General features: G+C 40.5%; 1 protein-coding gene across 4 annotated transcripts in view; it reads left to right on the top strand.

Annotated features, from left to right (window-relative positions):
- cblb (Cbl proto-oncogene B, E3 ubiquitin protein ligase) overlaps positions 1–19,820 on the top strand; it is a 180,316-nt gene that overhangs the window by 52,312 nt on the left and 108,184 nt on the right. For all 4 annotated transcript variants that reach the window (XM_064938158.1, XM_064938157.1, XM_064938159.1 and 1 more), the window contains 2 exons: positions 16,426–16,582; positions 18,417–18,538. In XM_064938158.1, the coding sequence (XP_064794230.1) occupies positions 16,426–16,582; positions 18,417–18,538 (279 nt within the window). The remainder of the gene's footprint in view (positions 1–16,425; positions 16,583–18,416; positions 18,539–19,820) is intronic.

The raw sequence follows: 19,820 nt of genomic DNA on the forward strand, positions 1-19,820 counted from the left end.
TCGGAGGACGCATTGCATTCGACCTTCGTCTCTCCCGAGCCCGTACGGGAGTTGTAGCGCTGAGACAAGATAGTAACTACTAAAACAAGTGAATACCATGAAATTGGGGAGAAAAGGGGGTAAAATGTATAAAATAATAAAAAATGTATAAAATGAATAAAAATAAATGTAAAAAAAAGTTCTGCACCTGTCAAATGTGATCGACTGGTCGATCTCCAAGGCATTCCTAGTCGATCACCAAAAATTTCAGTAAAAAAAAAAACGATAAAGCCTTGCTTTCCTAGTTTTTTGTTTCACACCGTTGGCGGAAGGTGCACTTGATTCAGCAGCCCTATAGGCCTACCCCTGACCAATTAGATAGCTAAGATATGCACTGTTTCCTCGAACCATAGACTTTAAAAAGAAGCCTTGAATGCATAGCAAAGTTGATACTGTGATATTTCAAAAGTTTTCAAATTATGCCTAGAGAGAGAAACTCAACGAATGCAGCAGAGCTGCAATAAGTTCATGTTTAAGTTGTTAGTTAGCACTGTCAACACTTTGTTCAACACTTTTATAAGCCATAAAAGTCACTACAACCAGCATTGCAGCTGCAATGTAAACTAATCAAAAAAGAAACGTCCTCTCACTGTCAACTGTGTTTATTTTCAACAAACTTAACATGTGTAAATATTGGTATGAACATAACAAGATTTAACAACTGAGACAAACTGAACAAGTTCCACAGACATGTGACTAACAGAAATGTAATAATGTGTCCCTGAACAAAGGGGAGTGGTCAAAATCAAAGTAACAAAGAGTATCTGTTGTGGCCACCAGCTGCATTAAGTACTGCAGTGCATCTACTCCTCATGTACTGCACCAGATTTGCCAGTTCTTGCTGTGAGATATTACCCCACTCTTCCACCAAGGCACCTGCAAGTTCCCGGACATTTCTGGGGGAATGGCCCTAGCCCTCACCCTCCGATCCAACAGGTCCCAGACGTGTTCAATGGGATTGAGATCCGGGCTCTTCGGTGGCCATGGCAGAACACTGACATTCCTGTCTTGCAGGAAATCACGCACAGAACGAGCAGTATGGCTGGTGGCATTGTCATGATGGAAGGTTATGTCAGGATGAGCCTGCAGGAAGGGTACCACATGAGGGAGGAGGATGTCTTCCCTGTAAGTCACATTGTTGAGATTGCCTGCAATGACAACAAGCTCAGTCCTATGATGCTGTGACACACCGCTCTAGACCATAATGGACCCTCCACCTCCAAATCGATCCCGCTCCAGAGTACAGGCCTCGGTGTAACACACATTCCTTCCGATAAAAGCGAATCCGACCATCACCCCTGGTGAGACAAAACTGCAACTCCTCAGTGAAGAGGACTTTTTGCTAGTCCTGTCTGGTCCAGCGACGGTGGGTTTTTGCCCATAGGCGACGTTGTTGCCTGTGATGTCTGGTGAGGACCAGTCTTACAACAGGCCTACGAGCCCTCAGTTCAGCCTCTCTCAGCCTATTGCGGACAGGCAGAGCACTGATGGAGGGATTGTACGTTCCTGGTGTAACTTGAGAAGTTGTTGTTTCCATCCTGTACCTGTCCCGCTGGTGTGCTGTTCGGATAAACCGATCCTGTGCAGGTGTTGTTACACGTGGTCTGCCACTGCGAGGATGTTCAGCTGTCCGGCCTGTCTCCCTGTAGCGCCGCCTTCGGTATCTCACAGTATGGACATTGCAATTTATTGCCCTGGCCACATCTGCAGTCCTCATGCCTCCTTGCAGCATGCCTAAGGCACGTTCACGCAGATGAGCAGGGACCCTGGGCATCTTTGTGATTTTCAGAGTCAGTAGAAAGGCCTCTTTAGTGTCCTAAGTTTTCATAACTGTGACCTTAATTGCCTACTGCCTGTAAGCGTTTAGTGTCTTAACGACCGTGGGAAACAGTGTTTAACCCCTTTACAATGAAGATCTGTGAAGTTATTTGGATTTTTACGAATGAGCTTTGAAAGGCAGGGTCCTGAAAAAGGGAAGTTTATACGGCAATGTGTTCCGATAAGCTTGCGATGTTAGTGTTTTTATTAATATTGAGGCAGAGATAATCAAATCAAAGTTTGTCACGTGCACCGAATACAACAATGAAATGCTTACTTACAGGCTCTAACCAATTGTGTAAAAAAGGTATTAGGTGAACAATAGGTAAGTAAATAAAACAGTAAAAGACAGGCTATATACCTTAGCGAGGCTACATACAGATAATGCAGTGCAACTGTAATTTTGCCATCAGCTAGAAGACTGTGTCCCCTTTTTTTAGTGGAGAGAGGGAGAGCGGAGGGACGGTGAGAGGCAGCCTGTTATCTATTGCAAGTGTGCTTGTATACCGTTTTAAAAAATATATATAACTTCAAAATGAGAAAAAACACATTGGTAGGGCAAATCAAGCACAGCTAATATGCTCTGATAATGTATTGGGCTTATAGCCAATGGCACAAACCTTGTTGCTACAGAACTGTTTTTAATTGGTTAAAGTTATGCATTAGGGGGCGCTATTAAAGTTTTTGGATGAAAAACGTTCCCGTTTTAAACAAGATATTTTGTCACGAAAAGATGCTTGACTATGCATATAATTGACAGCTTTGGAAAGAAAACACTGACGTTTCCAAAACTGCAAAGATATTGTCTGTGAGTGCCACAGAACTGATGTTTACAGGCAAAACCCAGATAAAAATCCAACCAGGAAGTGCCGCATTTTTTGAAACCGCCTCATGCCAATGACTCCTTATATGGCTGTGAATGAGCTACGAATGAGCTTACGTTTTCCACGTATTCCCCAAGGTGTCTACAGCATTGTGACGTATTTTTACGCATTTCCATTGAAGAATAGCCGTAAGGGACCATATATAGCAAGTGGTCACATGGTGTCTCCCGCAGAAAATCTTGCGTAAAATACTGAGGTAGCCATTTTTCCAATCGCTTCTTATGAGAAACCAATTGCCTCGACGGATATATTATCGAATATATATGTTAAAAACACCTTGAGGATGGATCCTAAATAACGTTTGCCGTGTTTGTCGGTATTATGGAGTTAATTTTAAAAAAAGTTTGCCGTTGTATAGGTAGCATTTTCCGTTCGATTTCTCAGCCAAGCATGATGAACAAACGGGAGCTAAAAGGAACATTTGCTATCTAACTGGGAGTCTCCTGAGTGAAAGCATCCGAAGTTCTTCAAAGGTAAATGATTTAATATGGTTGCTTTTCTTATTTTCGTGAAAATGTTGCCTGCTGCCAGCAGAGCCTAGCATAGCATTATGCCATGATAAACTTACACAAATGCTTGTCTTAGCGTTGGCTGTAACGCATATTTTGAAAATCTGAGATGACAGTGTTGTTAACAAAAGGCTAAACTTGTTTGAATATATTTATTTAATTTCATTTGCGATTTTCATGAATAGGAAAAGTTTAGGGGTATTTATGTCCGCTGTGTTATGCTAATTCGTTTGAGGCAATGATTACAAGAGTTTAATGTTTCATAGGCCTTGTTTTTTTAAAGTCAGGTAAAAAATAAATTTTACAATTGGCCCAGCGTCGTCCGGGTTGGGGGAGGGTTTGGCTGGGCAGGGCGCTTTACAAGTAGGCCGTCATTGTAAATAAGAATTTGTTCTTAACTGACTTGCCTAGTTAAATAAAGGTTACATTTTTTTTATATCCACTATTTTCACTATGTAAGCTAGCAACTCCAAACCAACGTTAAGATGTTCAGACTGACCTCAGATGTTTTGTCAATATTTTGAATGCTATATACAGTATACACTTTTTGAACTATAACCATTTTAAAAAGTGTATAAAATGTCTTAGAATCTTTATTCTTGAACCGTTCAAGCTACAGGCACCAAACCGACTTACAAGTTCAGGCTATCCTAACAAACTGTTTTTTTTTTGTTTTTTTATTTGTATCAATTATAACTATATACAAGATAACCCACCAACCTTAACTCCACTGCTCTCCAAATCAGTGATGCCAACAAGATTTACGAACTTCAGACTACCCTGGCAACTTTTTTTTTCCAAACAGCACCTAGCAACAAATTAAGCTTATTTTAGAAATGTATTTGGAACTTTTAGCATCTTTTGAAAAGTGACTCAAATGCTAAAATGCACGCAAGTTCCCTCTAAATGACACAAAAACGATGTTCTCTGTCACAACATATGTGCGTGGCTGCAAAAGTGCGTTGTGAGTGACGTCAACAGCAGGCGCTCAGCTCGTGCACAGGCAGCAGCAGGCCAGCATCAATTTCAGCAAATTGCAAATCATTGATGGCTGACTGCAGCAGTAGTAGTACGGGTTCGACGAGCCAAACCCAATGAATATAGTTGCTCACGAATGTTTGATCTTGAACAGCATCAATCAAAATTGTGGGAGTCTGTACCTTTTTGCCAAGCTGGCCAATCAATTTGAGTAACGTTATTGTCTATTCAACTTAATGCCACAGTTTTACGTTATCACGTAATGACATCACAACATCATTTAGCAACAAATCAACCTGCCTCTAGCAACTTAACCTGAAAATTAGTTGGCAACACTGTATCCAATGCTACAAAAATACTTTCAAAGAGCTGAACAAGTCACAAAAATGTTCATGGAAAATCACCATCTAGTTATGATTATATTTCTTCAGCCCACGCTAGAGCTTAAAAAGATTTAAGCTATCAACACGAAACTAACTTCCAAATGTCCAGACTGCCCCAACTTAGATTGCTTGAGAAAATATTTAATTTATACTTTTTGAACTACAATAATATTTAAATTAGCTCCCAATGCATTTCAGTAGCAAATAAAGGCCCCTAGGCTTGGTTAAAAATGGTTTAAAAAATGTGATAATCTATACCCATCTTGTAATGGCCGTTGGTGGAAGAAGGTGAGGAGCAAAGCGCAGCACGTGTTCGTAATTTATTAAATAAAACTGAACACTAAATACAAAGTAACAAAAAATAACAACCGAACCAGCTCCATCAGGTACAAAACAGAAAGCAACTACCTACAAAACCCATGTGGGCAAGAGTTACCTAACTATGGTTCTCAATCAGAGAGAACCATAGACAGCTGTCCCTGATTGAGAACCATACCAGGCCAAAAACAAAGAAATACAAAAACATAGGAAGAGGAACATAGAATGCTCACCTAGTCACACCCTGGCCTAACCAAAATAGAGAATAAAAGCCTCTCTATGGCCAGGGCGTGACACATCTCCTCTTTCACCAAACAAGCGTTGAGATGTTCAAACTGACCCAATTTAGATTGCTTGCATTCAGAAGTATAACCATTTTAAATGTTCATAAAAGCCCCATTGGTTTGAATGGGAAGTATTTCAATTTGCTACTGCTCTACACCGTTCAAGCTATTAACACCAAACCAACGTTGACATGTTCAGTTTGACCCAGCTTTAGAGTGCTATTAAACAGATTTATAATACTATTTATACTTTTTTAACAATTACCATTTAACATTTGCATAAATTAACATGGGTTAAACTTAATTTTATACATTCGTATAAATTAGCGTACAATTACCCACCAATAGTAATTATTGAATCGTTCAAGCTTGAGACACCAAACCAGGCTATCTGCAAACCTGTTCAGGCTATCCTCACTTCAAATTCTTCAAAACCTTTATAAAATATGAACAGTGGTAATTATCATAAATTAGTATAACAATTCCTGTTTTCAATACCAAAAATAAGAACAAAGTGGTAGACATTTTATATGTGACTGCTCTTCGAACATTTCAGCTACAAATATTTAAACAACATAAAAAAATTCTAACTTTTCAAACCATAAATACTTTAAAACAAGCACACTACATTTTCTTCAGGGAATTCACTTTTCTCGTTTGATTAGCTTTTGTTTAGCCAATTAATCCAGAATGTGTATCAAAATGCCTTGGACATGGTCAGTAATGATGATGTGTTTGGTGTACTACAAAGAAGTGTCTTGGTTAGTAGTGATGATGTGTCTCGTGTGCTGGGTCCAAATCAAATCAGTTTATTTGTTGCATACACGGTTTAGCAGATGTTAAAGCAGGTGCAGTGAAATGCTTTTGTTTCTAGCTCCAGTAGTGCAGTAAATGTCTAATACAATACAGTATATATAGTATTTACATATGAAGTGAGTAATCAATTAGTTACATTTTTCAGAGATCAAATGACATTTTAACGGAACAATCTAGCTTTGTTTACGGTGCGGAAGCCGGCCAAAAATGACTGATTAACAGTCTGATCGCCTGTAGATAGAAGCTGTTTTTCATTTTCTCTGTCCCAGCTTTGATGCTTAGTACACAAGAGGGTGCCAAAAAAAGCATAAGAAGCCGATTGAGCGTCTTTTAATGAGAATGCTAACAAAATGAACACATGTAATAATGAATTTCCATGGAGGCTGCTAGCTAAATATGCTAACAAGTGCAAACGAAAAAATAAAAATTTTGAAAAAATGCAAGGAAATCAAAAGATAGCAGTGGCAGCTGTACAGATAACTCGTCCAAAGGGCTTTGACTTCTCAAACATAGTAGAAAGCCAACACAATATGATGCCCCGTCATTAATTCAGCCACTTACTTAGATAACTAACAAGTTAAACTTAGGGGTCGTGTTAGTGCAGAATTCTTTGTTTTTCACCCAGGAAAAAAAGTTAAAACGCATGATAAATATCTTATCTACAATGCTTCATATTGTAATTTCTGCTCGGCATCAGACAAATTCTGTGCTTCAGTTGCACTTCTCTACTTGGATGAGAATTCACGAACGGGCATTCAATCAGCAGACAGTAATCTGACTGATGTGTAGCTACTTTTCTTTGTGTAGCCAGCCTGCTTTTCTCTGGTAAAATGCAAGATTATACCCTGATGAAGACAGCTTGTCTGGACATAACTTTTTGCATCTGTGTTTCTAGGGTATGCGGCTCTCCTTTATTTTTCAAAATGCAAGATTAAATTTAAGAAAAACATTAGGAAATGTAGCTGGCTACCTTCTGTATATGATTAACATAAATATTATGGCCACGCATAGGTTTTGCAAAAATACCTTGCTTTTTCATTGTAAGCTCATTTAGCCTACTTGTGTGGCTGCCAGCCAAATATTTAGCACTTGTCATCTAATAAAAATGAAGCTATTTTAGGCCGAATGTGTTGCACTAACGTATTTTCTGTGCAGGAAAACTATAGGTGTACGTTTCTGATCAATCTATTGAATATAAAACACTACCCCCCTCAATACACATCTGGAAAGCTCCCACTTTCTCCAGTTGTGTTATTTACAAACAAACAAAAAAACAAAAAAATTGATTTAACTGTTCTGGGGAACTACGGTAAGCTTCATGACATCAGGTACTGTAGATGTCCTGGATGGCAGGCAGTGTGCCCCCAGGGATGCGTTGGGCCAACCGCACCACCTTCTGGAGAGCCCTGCGGTTGCGGGCAGTGATACAGCCGACAGAATGCTCTCGATGGTGCATCTGGAGAAGTTTGTGAGGATCTTAGGGGCCAAGCCGTTATACCTTCTTCACCACGGTGTCAGTGTGGAGGGACCATTTCAGGTCCTTAGTGATGTGAAGTTCTTTACCCTCTGAACTTACAGCTTTTGGTCAATGTGGATCTGGGCATGCTCTCTCTGCTGTCTCCTGTAGTCCACAATCAGCTCCTTCGTGATTGAGTTGGAAACTTGCATAGCCAAGCAATCATGGGTGAACAGGGAGTACAAGAAGGGGCTGAGCATGCACCCCTGTGGGGCCCCCGTGTTGAGGATCAGTGTGGGCTACCTTCACCACCTGGGGTCGGCCCGTCAGGAGGTCTAGGACCCAGTTGCACATTGAGGGGTTGAGATCCAGGATTCTGAGCTTAGAGATGTGCTGTGGGGGCACTATGGTGTTGAAGGCTGAGCTGTAGTCGATTAACAGTATTCTCAAATTTCCTGGATGCCGTCTCATCTTGGTTTTGCCTGAAGCTCACGTTCTAGGGCACGCACAGAAAATATCTTTGCAGTTCTGGACACGTCAGAGTGTTTTCTTTCGAAAGCTATCAATTATATGCATAGTCGAGCATCTTTTTGTGACAAAATATCTTGTTTAAAACGGGAACGTTTTTCATCCAAAAATGAAATTGCGCCCCTAGAGTTTCAACAGGTTAATGCTTTTGAGTTAATCAGTTGTGTTCTGACAAGGTAGGGGTGGTATACAGAAGATAGCCCTACTTGGTAAAAGATAAAGCCCATATTATGGCAAAAACAGATACCATAAGCAAAGAGAAACGACAGTCCATCATTACTTTAAGACATGAAGGACAGTCAATCCGGAAAATTTCAAGAACTTTGAAAGTTATTTCAAGTGCATTCTACAATGATACTGGCTCTAACTAAGAAAGCCACAGGACAGGAACACCCAGAGTTACCTCAGCTGCAGAGGATAAGTTACCAGCCTCAGATTGCAGCCCAAATAAATGCTTCACAGAGTTCAAGTTACAGACAGATGTCAACATGAACTGTTCGGAGGAGACTGCATGAATCAGACCTTCATGGTCAAATTGCTGCAAAGAAACCATTACCAAAGGACATCAATAAGAAGAAGAGACTTGCTTGGGCCAAGAAACACGAGCAATGGACATTAGACCAGTGGAAATCTGTCCTTTGGTCTGATGAGTCCAAATTCGCAAAATTTGGTTCCAACCGCCTTGTCTTTGTGAGACGCAGAGTAGGTGAACGGATGATCTCCGCATTTGTGGTTTCCGTTGTGAAGCATGGAGGAGGTGGTGTGATGGTGTGGGGGTGCTTTGCTGGTGACACTGTCAGGGATTTATTTATAATTGAAGGCACACTTAACCAGCATGGCTACCACAGCATTCTGTGGCGATGCACCATCCCATCTGGTTTGTGCTTAGTTGGACTATCATTTGTTTTTCAACAGGACAATGACCCAACACACCTCCAGGCTGTGTAAGGGCTTATTTGACCAAGAAGGAGAGTGATGGAGTGCTGCATCAGATGACCTGGCCTCCACAATCACCTGACCTCAACCCTATTGAGATGGTTTGGGATGAGTTGGACTGCGGAGTGAAGGAAAAGCAGCCAACAAGTGCTCAGCATATGTGGGTCCGCCTTTAGTTTTTGTGGTGATTGTGGTGCTGAAATTGTAAATTATATTTTTGCTTGTTTTTATTGTTTTTGGGAAAATATTTATGAAGTGTTGTCCTCGGGGCAACATTGAAAATGAGACCCTGGTCTCAATGGGTTTCCCTGAATAAATAAAGGTACAAAAATAAAAATGTGGCTGTGAGCATGCTGTTCATGTAAATTGAGGTTTACAGTAGTATTGACTTGGTTTTAAATGAAACTCTCATGTTTAATGATATAATGCCCTAATTTATGTATTCTAGGCAGTCTGAAAATAGTCTACATCTACAATAAAGTTGTGTTAGTTTCTAAAACAGTCTTATGCAGACACAGTAATGTCTGCCCCCACACGCACACCCACATGCACCCCCTAAGAAAACACTGACGGTGGAGAAGTACTCATGAAGTATGAGTCAAAGAAGAAAAAGAACAAAGAGGGTAAATCACCCAAATCTACAATGATGGTTTCACTGTGTACAGTCCCAGTACATAGATAATATGTTACCATACCATTTCCACCTCCCAAACAAATTCAACAATTTTGGCCAGTGGCCTTTGGTGTTGCTGCTGGAAACACAAGTCATTTTTAAAGGTTTTTATATCAATATCAAATCAATTTAGGACCTTACTATAATAGATTTCCATTAAAATGGGCAAAAATAGCTTTTGAGCTAATAACTATTTTTCAAGCAAGAATTTTAATAGGACTCTGGGAGTGTCCTGCTGAAAAGTGAATTTGTCTCCCAGTGTCTGTTAGAAGGCAGACTGAACCTGGTTTTCCTCTAGGGTGTTGCCGGTGCTTAACTCTATTCCTTTTCTTTTTATCCTTAAAAACTCCCTAGTCCTTGCCGATGACAAGCATATACATAACATGATGCAGCCACCACCATGCTTGAAAATATGAAGAGTGCTAGTCAATGATGTGTTGTGTTGGATTTGCCCCAAACATAAGGGTTTATATTCAGCACAAAAAGGTCATTTATTTGCCTTTGTATTCTGTACAGGCTTCTTTCAGTTCACTCTGTCATTTAGGTTTATATTGTGGAGTAACTACAATGTTGTTGATCCATCCTCAGTTTTCTCCTATTTCAGTCATTTAACTCTAACTGGTTTAATATGACTATTGTCCTAATGTTGAAATCCCTGAGCGCTTTCCTCCCTTTCCATCAACTGAGTTAGGAAGAACATCTGTACCTTTGTAGTGACTGGGTGTATTGATACACCATCCAAAATGTAATTAGTAACTTCACCATGCTCAAAGGGATATGCAGTGTCTGCTTTTTACCCATCTACCAATAGGTGTCCTTCTTTGTGAGGCATAGGAAAACCTCACTAGTAGTTATTGTTGAATCTGTGCTTGAAATTCACTGCTCGACTGAGAGACCTTACACATAATTTTATGTGTGGGGTACAGAGATGGGGTAGTCATTCAAAAATCATGTTAAATACCATTATTGCACACATAATTAGTCCATACAACTTATTACGTGACTTGTTAAGCAAATGTTTACTCCTGAAGTGTAGGCTTGCCATAAAGGGATGGTATATTCATTGACTCAAGACATTACATCTTTTCATTTTTTAAATTCATTTTTAAACATTTCTAAAAACATAATTCCACTTTGACATTATGGGGTATTGTGTGTAGATCAGTGACACGACATCTACATTAAATCAATTTTAAATTCAGGCTGTAATGCAACAAAATATGGAAAAAGTCAAAGGGTGTGAATACTTTCTGAAGGCACTACAGTAAACGTAATTACTTCCACATAGCAGGGCCTTGTGTAGGGTGATTTGCCAAATGTGACATAATCCACTATGTCATCATATCCCAAAAAGACTGCTTTGTGACAAGTGAAATGTGATGCTGATGGCATATGTTACCTAGCTTTCTTTAGATGTTTTCCCAGGGAACCTTGACTGAATGAGACCCAGAGTATTCAAATGCATGGGGTTTCATCATCTTAGTGTCCCTCAAATGCCTGCATGGACTGACTGTGCCACTCATTTTGAAAATGACACCTGTGATCATAAACATCAGAAAAGACTCTTGGTGACAATTCTATTGTGACTTTCCCCAATGGCTGCAGCTATCCCTGGCTTAAATATACAGTGGGGCAAAAAAGTATTTAGTCAGCAACCAATTGTGCAAGTTCTCCCACTTAAAAATATGAGAGAGGCCTGTAATTTTCATCATAGGTACACTTCAACTATGACAGACAAAATGAGAAATAAAAATCCAGAAAATCACATTGTAGCGTTTTTAATGAGTTTATTTGCAAATTATGGTGGAAACTAAGTATTTGGTCACCTACAAACAAGCAAGATTTCTGGCTCTCACAGACCTGTAACTTCTTCTTTAAGAGGCTCCTCTGTCCTCCACTCGTTACCTGTATTAATGGCACCTGTTTGAACTTAAGTATAAAATACCACAACCTCAAACAGTCACACTCCAAACTCCACTATGGCCAAGACCAAAGAGCTGTCAAAGGACACCAGAAACAATATTGTAGGCCTGCACCAGGCTGGGAAGACTGAATCTGCAATTGGTAAGCAGAAATCAACTGTGGGAGCAATTATTAGGAAATGGAAGACATACAAGACCACTGATAATCTCCCTCGATCTGGGGCTCCACACAAGATCTCACCCCATGGGGTCAAAATGATCACAAGAACGGTGAGCAAAAATCCCAGAACCACACGGGGGGACCTAGTGAATGACCTGCAGAGAGCTGGGACCAAAGTAACAAAGCCTACCATCAGTAACACACTATGCCTCCAGGGACTCAAATCCTGCAGTGCCAGACGTGTCTCCCTGCTTAAGCCAGTACATGTCCAGGCCCGTCTAAAGTTTGCTAGAGAGCATTTGGATGATCCAGAAGAAGATTGGGAGAATGTCATATTGTAAGGGTTTTTCTCTGGTGAATGAGAAGCAGACCAAAATGCAGCGTGGTGGTTATTCATGTTCTTTAATTAAGGAACTCGACATGAAATAACTAACAAAACAATACATGTGTGAAAACCTAAACAGTCCTATCTGGTGAAAACACAGAGACAGGAACAATCACACACAAACACACAGTGAAACCCAGGCTACCTAAATATGGTTCCCAATCAGAGACAATGACTAACACCTGCCTCTGATTGAGAACCATATCAGGCCAGACATAGAAATAGACAAACAAGACATCCAACATAGAATGCCCACTCAGATCACACCCTGACCAACCAAAACATAGAAACATACAAAGCAAACTATGGTCAGGGTGTGACACATATGGTCAGATGAAACCAAAATATAACTTTTTGGTAAAAACTCAACTCGTCGTGTTTGGAAGACAAAGAATGCTGAGTTGCATCGAAAGAACACCATACCTACTGTGAAGCATGGGGGTGGAAACCTCATGCTTTGGGGCTGTTTTTCTGCAAAGGGACCAGGGCGACTGATCTGTGTAAAGGAAAGAATGAATGGGGCTATGAATCGTGAGATTTTGAGTGAAAACCTCCTTCCATCAGCAAGGGCATTGAAGATGAAACGTGGCTGGGTCTTTCAGCATGACAATAGCCTACCACCTATAAAAAAATGACATAGATATTGAATTACAGCGATCTGACTTTTTATAATCCACCGTGTAACAGTCGTATAAGCAGGGCTACTCGTGACAAAAGGCTCAGTATAGGTGTAATGTTGTCTTGTTAGCTTCCAATTCCCCTAAAGGGGCCAACCACCGAAACCTCCCTTGAGGGTTGTTTAGGGTGTATTGTGAACTATCTTTCCATGCTCACACATCTCTGTATCTATTACACTGAGAGTTATTTGTCTTGTGACAGGAAGTGCACCTTTCTGACTGTCTCACAGCACGCAGCCGTTTTACCTCACAGTTTTGGTTTTGGTTCCCCTTGTTTTATTGCTGGCTGATTTAGAAAGGTCATGGGTGACTGCCGTTTTTCCATTATGTTCTTCTAAAGTGACAGCCATAGTGTTCAGCACGCCGAATTTTACTGTTAGTTTTTTAGGATGACAACATTCCCCCCATTTTGTTTTTGTTAAGCAGTGAGGGGTGGTGCTGGAGAAATAAAATCACTCTCAAATTCATTGGTGGAGCTTTGGATGCAAGGACTGACTCTATATTTGAAGCTATACACTGTTTGTTTATAACGACATTGTTTAAGTAAAACAAGCTTGGGTTGTGATTGAGCAAGGCAGTTGAACTAAAGCTTGTGAGGCAGTTATTTACCAGTTCTTTTCTTCAAGAATCAATGTCTATACTATTCATTTATAAGTTTAATAAAAATGGATGATCAAGCCCATTTAATTAGGTTTATTATGGTCAGGGGTGAAAGTAGATTTCATTTCTTAAAGGTATGGGACACCCAAGTGTGTGCATGCATTTTTTTTATACTACAAAAATTACAGGATAGCCTATTCTGCTGACACTGACAAACAGATCAATAAAAACGATGATCCATATATTTGGCTTATGTAAAGGGGAGACACAAATACAATATGACGTCCATCTAACCTGGAGGAGGAAATGATTGTCCAAAAACAAACAAAACTGGCACTGACCCAATGACAAAAACGGTGAATATGCACACCCACCAGGGATATGGTCGATGTTCTCTGCTGGTTTTAGTCATTTTGATTACTCAAAGAAATATTTCATTTTCATCTCTTTACAGCAATAGCTATTCACTTTCCAAACTGTTTTTCCGCGATTGTATAAAAAAAATGGTGATATGCCTGGCTGGGACTCTCTGCTTTTCACTGACAGTCGCAATAATCGTGCATTTGGTATTTGCTGTGCGCTACCCAAATTTTGGGTCCTTCTGACTGTAGGTTTAAAACAATTTTCTTTTTAAGAAGCTAATGATCCTCTGTAGCCAAATCATGCTTTCTGGTGTAGTAGCCTATTTTGAATGATTGTATTTATTTCAAGTTTTCAAAACAATCGGTAATCGTCATTTTTGGACACTGATCATGGCGGATTGCATTGAACTCCACAAGGAGACTGCATGGCAGGCTGACTACCTGTTATGCGAGTGCAGCAAGGAGCCAAGGTAAGGTGCTAGCTAGCATTAAACGTATCTTATAAGAAACAATCAATCTTAACATAATCACTAGTTAACTACACATGGTTGATGATATTACTAGTTTATCTAGCTTGTCCTGCGTTGCATATAATCAATGCGTTGCCCGTTAATTTATCATTGAATCATAGCCTACTTCCCCAAACGGGTGATTTAACAAGCGCATTTGCGAAAAAAGCACTGTCGTTGCACCACTGTGTACCTAACCATAAACATCAACGTCTTTCTTAAAATCAATACTCAAGTATATATTTTAAACCTGCATATTTAGTTAATATTGCCTGCTAACATGAATTTATTTTAACTAGGGAAATTGTGTCACTTCTCTTGCGTTCTGTGCAACAGAGTCAGGGTATATGCAGCAGTTTGGGCCGCCTGGCTCATTGCGAACTGTGAAGACTATTTCTTCCTAACAAAGACAGCCAACTTCGCCAAACGGGGGATGATTTAACAAAGCGCATTTGCGAATAAATCATAAACGTTGCACGAATGTACCTAACCATAAACATCAATGCCTTTCAAAAATCCATACACAGAAGTATATATTTTTAAACCTGCATATTTAGTTAAAATTAATTAATTTTAGCAGGCAATATTAAACTAGGGAAATTGTGTAACTTCTCTTGCATTCATTGCACGCAGAGTCAGGGTATATGCAACAGTTTGGGCCGTCTGTATCGTTGCGAACTAATTTGCCAGAATTTTATGTAATTATGACATAACATTGAAGGTTGTGCAGTGTAAAACTGAGGATGGATCAACAACATTGGAGTTACTCCACAATACCAACCTAAATGACAGAGTGAAATGAAGGAAGCCTGTACAGATTACAAATATTCCAAAACATGCATCCTGTTTGCAACAAGGCACTAAAGTAATACTACAAAAAATGTGGCAAAGCAATTAACTTTTTGTCCTGAATGCAAAGTGTTATGTTTGGTGCAAATCCAATTCAACAAATTACTGAGAACCACTCTCCATACTTTCAGCATAGTGAGGGCTGCATCATGTTATGGGTATGCTTGTAATCGTTAAGGACTGGGAAGTTTTTCAGGATAAAAAAGGAATGGAATGGAGCTAAGCACAGGCACAATCCTAGAGGAAAACCTGGTTCAGTCTGCTTTACGATTCTCGTTGTTGGAAGAAGGAGTAGACCAAAGCGCAGCATGGTATGTGTTCATGATGCCTTTTAATAAACTGAACACCGAATACAAATGACCAAAAGAATAAAGGAAAACCGAAACAGTCCTGTATGGTGAAAACACTGAAACTGAAAATAATTAACCACAACTCAAAATGGTAAAACAGGCTACCTAAGTATGGCTCTCAATCAGAGACAACTATAGACAGCTGCCACTGATTGAGAACCATACCAGACAAACACATAGAAAAAGAAAACCTAGACCTACAACATAGAATACCCACCCACATCACACCCTGACCAAACTAAAAATGGAAACATACAACAACATGGAAACAAAGCAATCTACGGTCAGGGCGTGACATTACACCAGACACTGGGAGATGAATTCACCTTTCAGCAGGACAATAACCTAAAACACAAGGTCAGATCTACACTGGAATTGCTTACCAAGAAAACATGAACGTGGCCGAGTTACAGTTTTGACTTAGATCTATTAGAAAATCTAGGGCAAGACCTGAGCATGGTTGTCTAGCAATGATCAACAACCAATTTGACAGAGCTTGAAGAATTTTTAAATTAATAAATTGCAAATGTTATACAATTCAGGTGTGAAAAACTCAGAGAAAGACTCACAGCTGTAATCGCTGCCAAAGGTGCTTATACAAAGTATTGACTCAGGGGTGTGAAGACATATTTCTGTATTTCATTTTCAATACATTTTCAAAAATGTCTAAAACATGTTTGCACTTTGTCATTATGGGGTATTGTGTGTAGATGGGTGAGAAAATGTAATATATTTAATCCATTTTGAATTCAGGGTGTAACATAACAAAATGTGGAATAAGTCAAGTAGGATGAATACTTTCTGAAGGCACTGCACATAGCATGAAAAGCTCTGTCTTTATTGTGATTTTCCACAGAAGGTCATTGCTATCAGTAAAAACTAGAAAACCCCATTTCTTATTATGAGCTACCACTCGGTTTATTTTGGTCACTTTAGACTGTTGTTTAGCTCCACTGACTTTTGGTTTGTGGTCTGGTTGTGCCCTCCAGGACCATCGTGCCTTGGAAAGTGTTCCGACAGTGCCTTCACGAAGTGCATCACATCAGCTCAAGCCTGGAGGCCATGGCCCTTAAGTCCACCATCGACCTCACGTGCAACGACTACATATCTGTCTTTGAGTTCGACATCTTCACCAGGCTGTTCCAGGTAAATTTCACTTTGTTAATTTTCTCGTGCTTTTTTAATACACCCCCCCCCCGTTCTTTCTCTTTTAGTAGAATTCGGAATGATCCTCCCCCCTTTCCTCCTCCTCGGGTTACCCAATAACATAAATAGACTATCATAGCTATCTGAGAAAGATGAAAACTGAAACGAGGGTTCACTCCACACTCGCCTCCCCCACCCCATTTCATAAAGCAAGACAATAATGTATATAGATCTAAGCGACAATCCGGGTGCGTTCAGAGAAACAATGTAGGGCCAATTGTATGTCGCCCTTTGGGACTCTCGGTCATGGCCAGTTAATGACACAGCCTCAAATCATCAAATCAAATGTTACTGGTCACAAACACATGTTTAGCAGATGTTATTGCGGGTGTAGTGAAATGCTTGTGTGTCTAGCTCCAGCAGTCTAAAAATATCTAACAAGTAATATCTAAAAATCTCACAACAATACACACAATACACACACATTTCGAGTAAAGGAATGGAGTTAAGAATATACAGTGCCTTGCGAAAGTATTCGCCCCCTTGAACTTTGCGACCTTTTGCCACATTTCAGGCTTCAAACATAAAGATATAAAACTGTATTTTTTTGTGAAGAATCAACAACAAGTGGGACACAATCATGAAGTGGAACGACATTTATTGGATATTTCAAACTTTTTTAATAAATAATTTTGCACGCCCAATTTTTCAGTTTTTGATTTGTTAATTAATACTTTTGCACACCCAATTTTTCAGTTTTAGATTTGCCTCCTCCCTGTAGGCTCGTCATTATTGGTAATCAGGCCTACTACTGTTGTGTCGTCTTCAAATTTGATGATTGAGTTGTTGGCGTGCGTGGCCACGCAGTCATGGGTGAACAGGGAATACAGGGAGTGGGCTGAACACCCATCCTTGTGGGGCCCCAGTGTTGAGGATCAGCGGGGTGGAGGTGTTGTTTCCTACCCTTCACCACCTGGGGGAGGCCCGTCAGGACCCAGTTGCACAGGGCGGGGTTCAGACCCAGGCCCCAAAGCTTAATGATGAGTTTGGAAGGTACTATGGTGTTTAATGCTGAGCTATCGTCAATGAACAGCATTCTAACATAGGTATTCCTCTTGTCCAGATGGGATAGGGCAGTGTGCAGTGCGATGGCATCGTATGTGGATCTATTGGGGCGGTAAGCAAATTGAAGTGGGTCTAGGGTAAGGTAGAGGTGATATGATCCTTAACTAGTCTCTCGAAGCACTTCATGATGACAGAAGTGAGTGCTACGGGGTGATAGTAATTTAAATCAGTTATCTTTGCTTTCCTGGGTACAGAAATAATGATGGACATCTTGAAGCATGTGGGGACAGCAGATTGGGATTGGCAGAGATTGAATATGTCCGTAAACACTCCAGACAGCTGGTCTGCGCATGTTCTGAGGACGCGGCTACGGATGCCCTCTGGGATAGAACCTGGGTCTGTAGTGACACCTCAAGCACTGAGATGTAGTGACTTAGACCCGCTGCGCCACTCGTGAGGCCCTTCTATGCACTATTATTAACAATTTGGCTTTCTCCCGGCTCCAAGAAATAGTGCCCTTGAAGTTGATGCATACTCTGTACAAGTGATCCTGGTTTAGTACACTATAAGAATGGAAGACAGGATGGAATCTGATGCTTCCTCATCACTTTAGTTGTCTTATTTGATAAGTTATTGTGTTATTTGAGTGGACCATCTGTGACCTCCAAGAATTAGGAGTCCTTGCATGCACAATGTTTCATTGTTGATCCAAATGGAATTATCTGGGTGTGATGTGTGACTCCTCTCCTTATTATCTCCTCCCTATCAGCCATGGGGCTCCATCCTGAGAAACTGGAACTTCCTGGCTGTGACTCACCCTGGTTACATGGCTTTCTTGACCTATGACGAGGTTAAGGCACGGCTACAGAAATACACCAACAAACCCGGCAGGTATGTACATGCCACATGAAGGAGTGTTGGTGTGCGTGTGTAAACATGTGTGCTTGCGTGTGTGTTCTTAGGGACATGTGGTGAGGGTAAGTAGGGCTCTTACTGGAAACAGGTTTACGCTCTTTTAAATCTGTTTATCCGTGATTGATTCTCCGGGCCTCTTGATTTACTCTCAGACAGACTACTCCTGCCTGAATTTTTGGCCATCAATGGGCAGGTGTGACATGAAAACATTTAATTTTTGTAAAGCTTGGAAGTTTGGACACACCTACTCACTCAAGGGTTTTTCTTTATTTTTACTATTTTCTACATTGTAGAATAATAGTAAAGATATCAACATTTTGAAAGAACACATATGGAATCATGTAGTAACCAAAAAAGTGTTAAACAAATATATTTTATATTTGAGATTCTTCAAAGTAGCCACCCTTTGCCTTGATGACAGCTTTGCACACTCTTGGCATTCTCTAAATCAGCTTTTCCAACAGTCTTGAAGGAGTTCCCACATATGATGAGCACTTGTTGACTACTTTTCCTTTGCTGTGCGGTCCAACTCATCCCAAACCATCTCAGTTGGGTTGAGGTCGGGTGATTGTGGAGGCCAGGTCATCTTATGCAGCACTCCATCACTCTCCTTTGTCAAATAGTCCTTACACAGCCTGGAGGTGTGTTGGGTCATTGTCCCAGCTAGGTTCAATGTTAGCTAGCTAACATTATGCTATAACTAGCAAAGCAAATGGCTCTGAGATATAAACAACATTACTGCACAGATCATATACGTAACGTTAGCTCGCGAGCCAGCCAGCTAACATTAGCTAGCCAGCTAACAGTACACTTTAACTTGAAATGAAAATAACTTTCTGACAAAATTAGCCTGCTAGACTCTAAATTAGCTAGCTAGCTAGACTCTCTTACCCATAGACATGGATGGACGGTTTTCCCTCTCTGTCACAGATGCTGTGTTTGCCCTTAGTTTGAAGATGTAATCCGGGGATGCGAGCCTTGTTGAACACCTCCAGGAGGTCCTGGTATTCCGCGGGAATGGGGGAGAAATCCAAGCATTTACCAGAGCCTGCAGGAGAACGTCCTGTGCCGCCTTAAGGCAATGTGAGTGGCAGAATGAGCTCCAAACCAGGAGGGAACCAGTGGTCTTATGGAGACCTTCCTTATGGAAGGTAGCTCCTCATGGTTTTCAATGGTGGCTCCTTGCAGGGAGACAGCGTTGCGGAGCCGGTCCGAGGCTGCTGGGTCAGTCATGGCCAGTTTCACACTATAACAACAC

The sequence above is a fragment of the Oncorhynchus masou genome, chromosome 26 (assembly GCF_036934945.1).
Source record: "Oncorhynchus masou masou isolate Uvic2021 chromosome 26, UVic_Omas_1.1, whole genome shotgun sequence".
Classification (NCBI taxonomy): domain Eukaryota; kingdom Metazoa; phylum Chordata; class Actinopteri; order Salmoniformes; family Salmonidae; genus Oncorhynchus; species Oncorhynchus masou.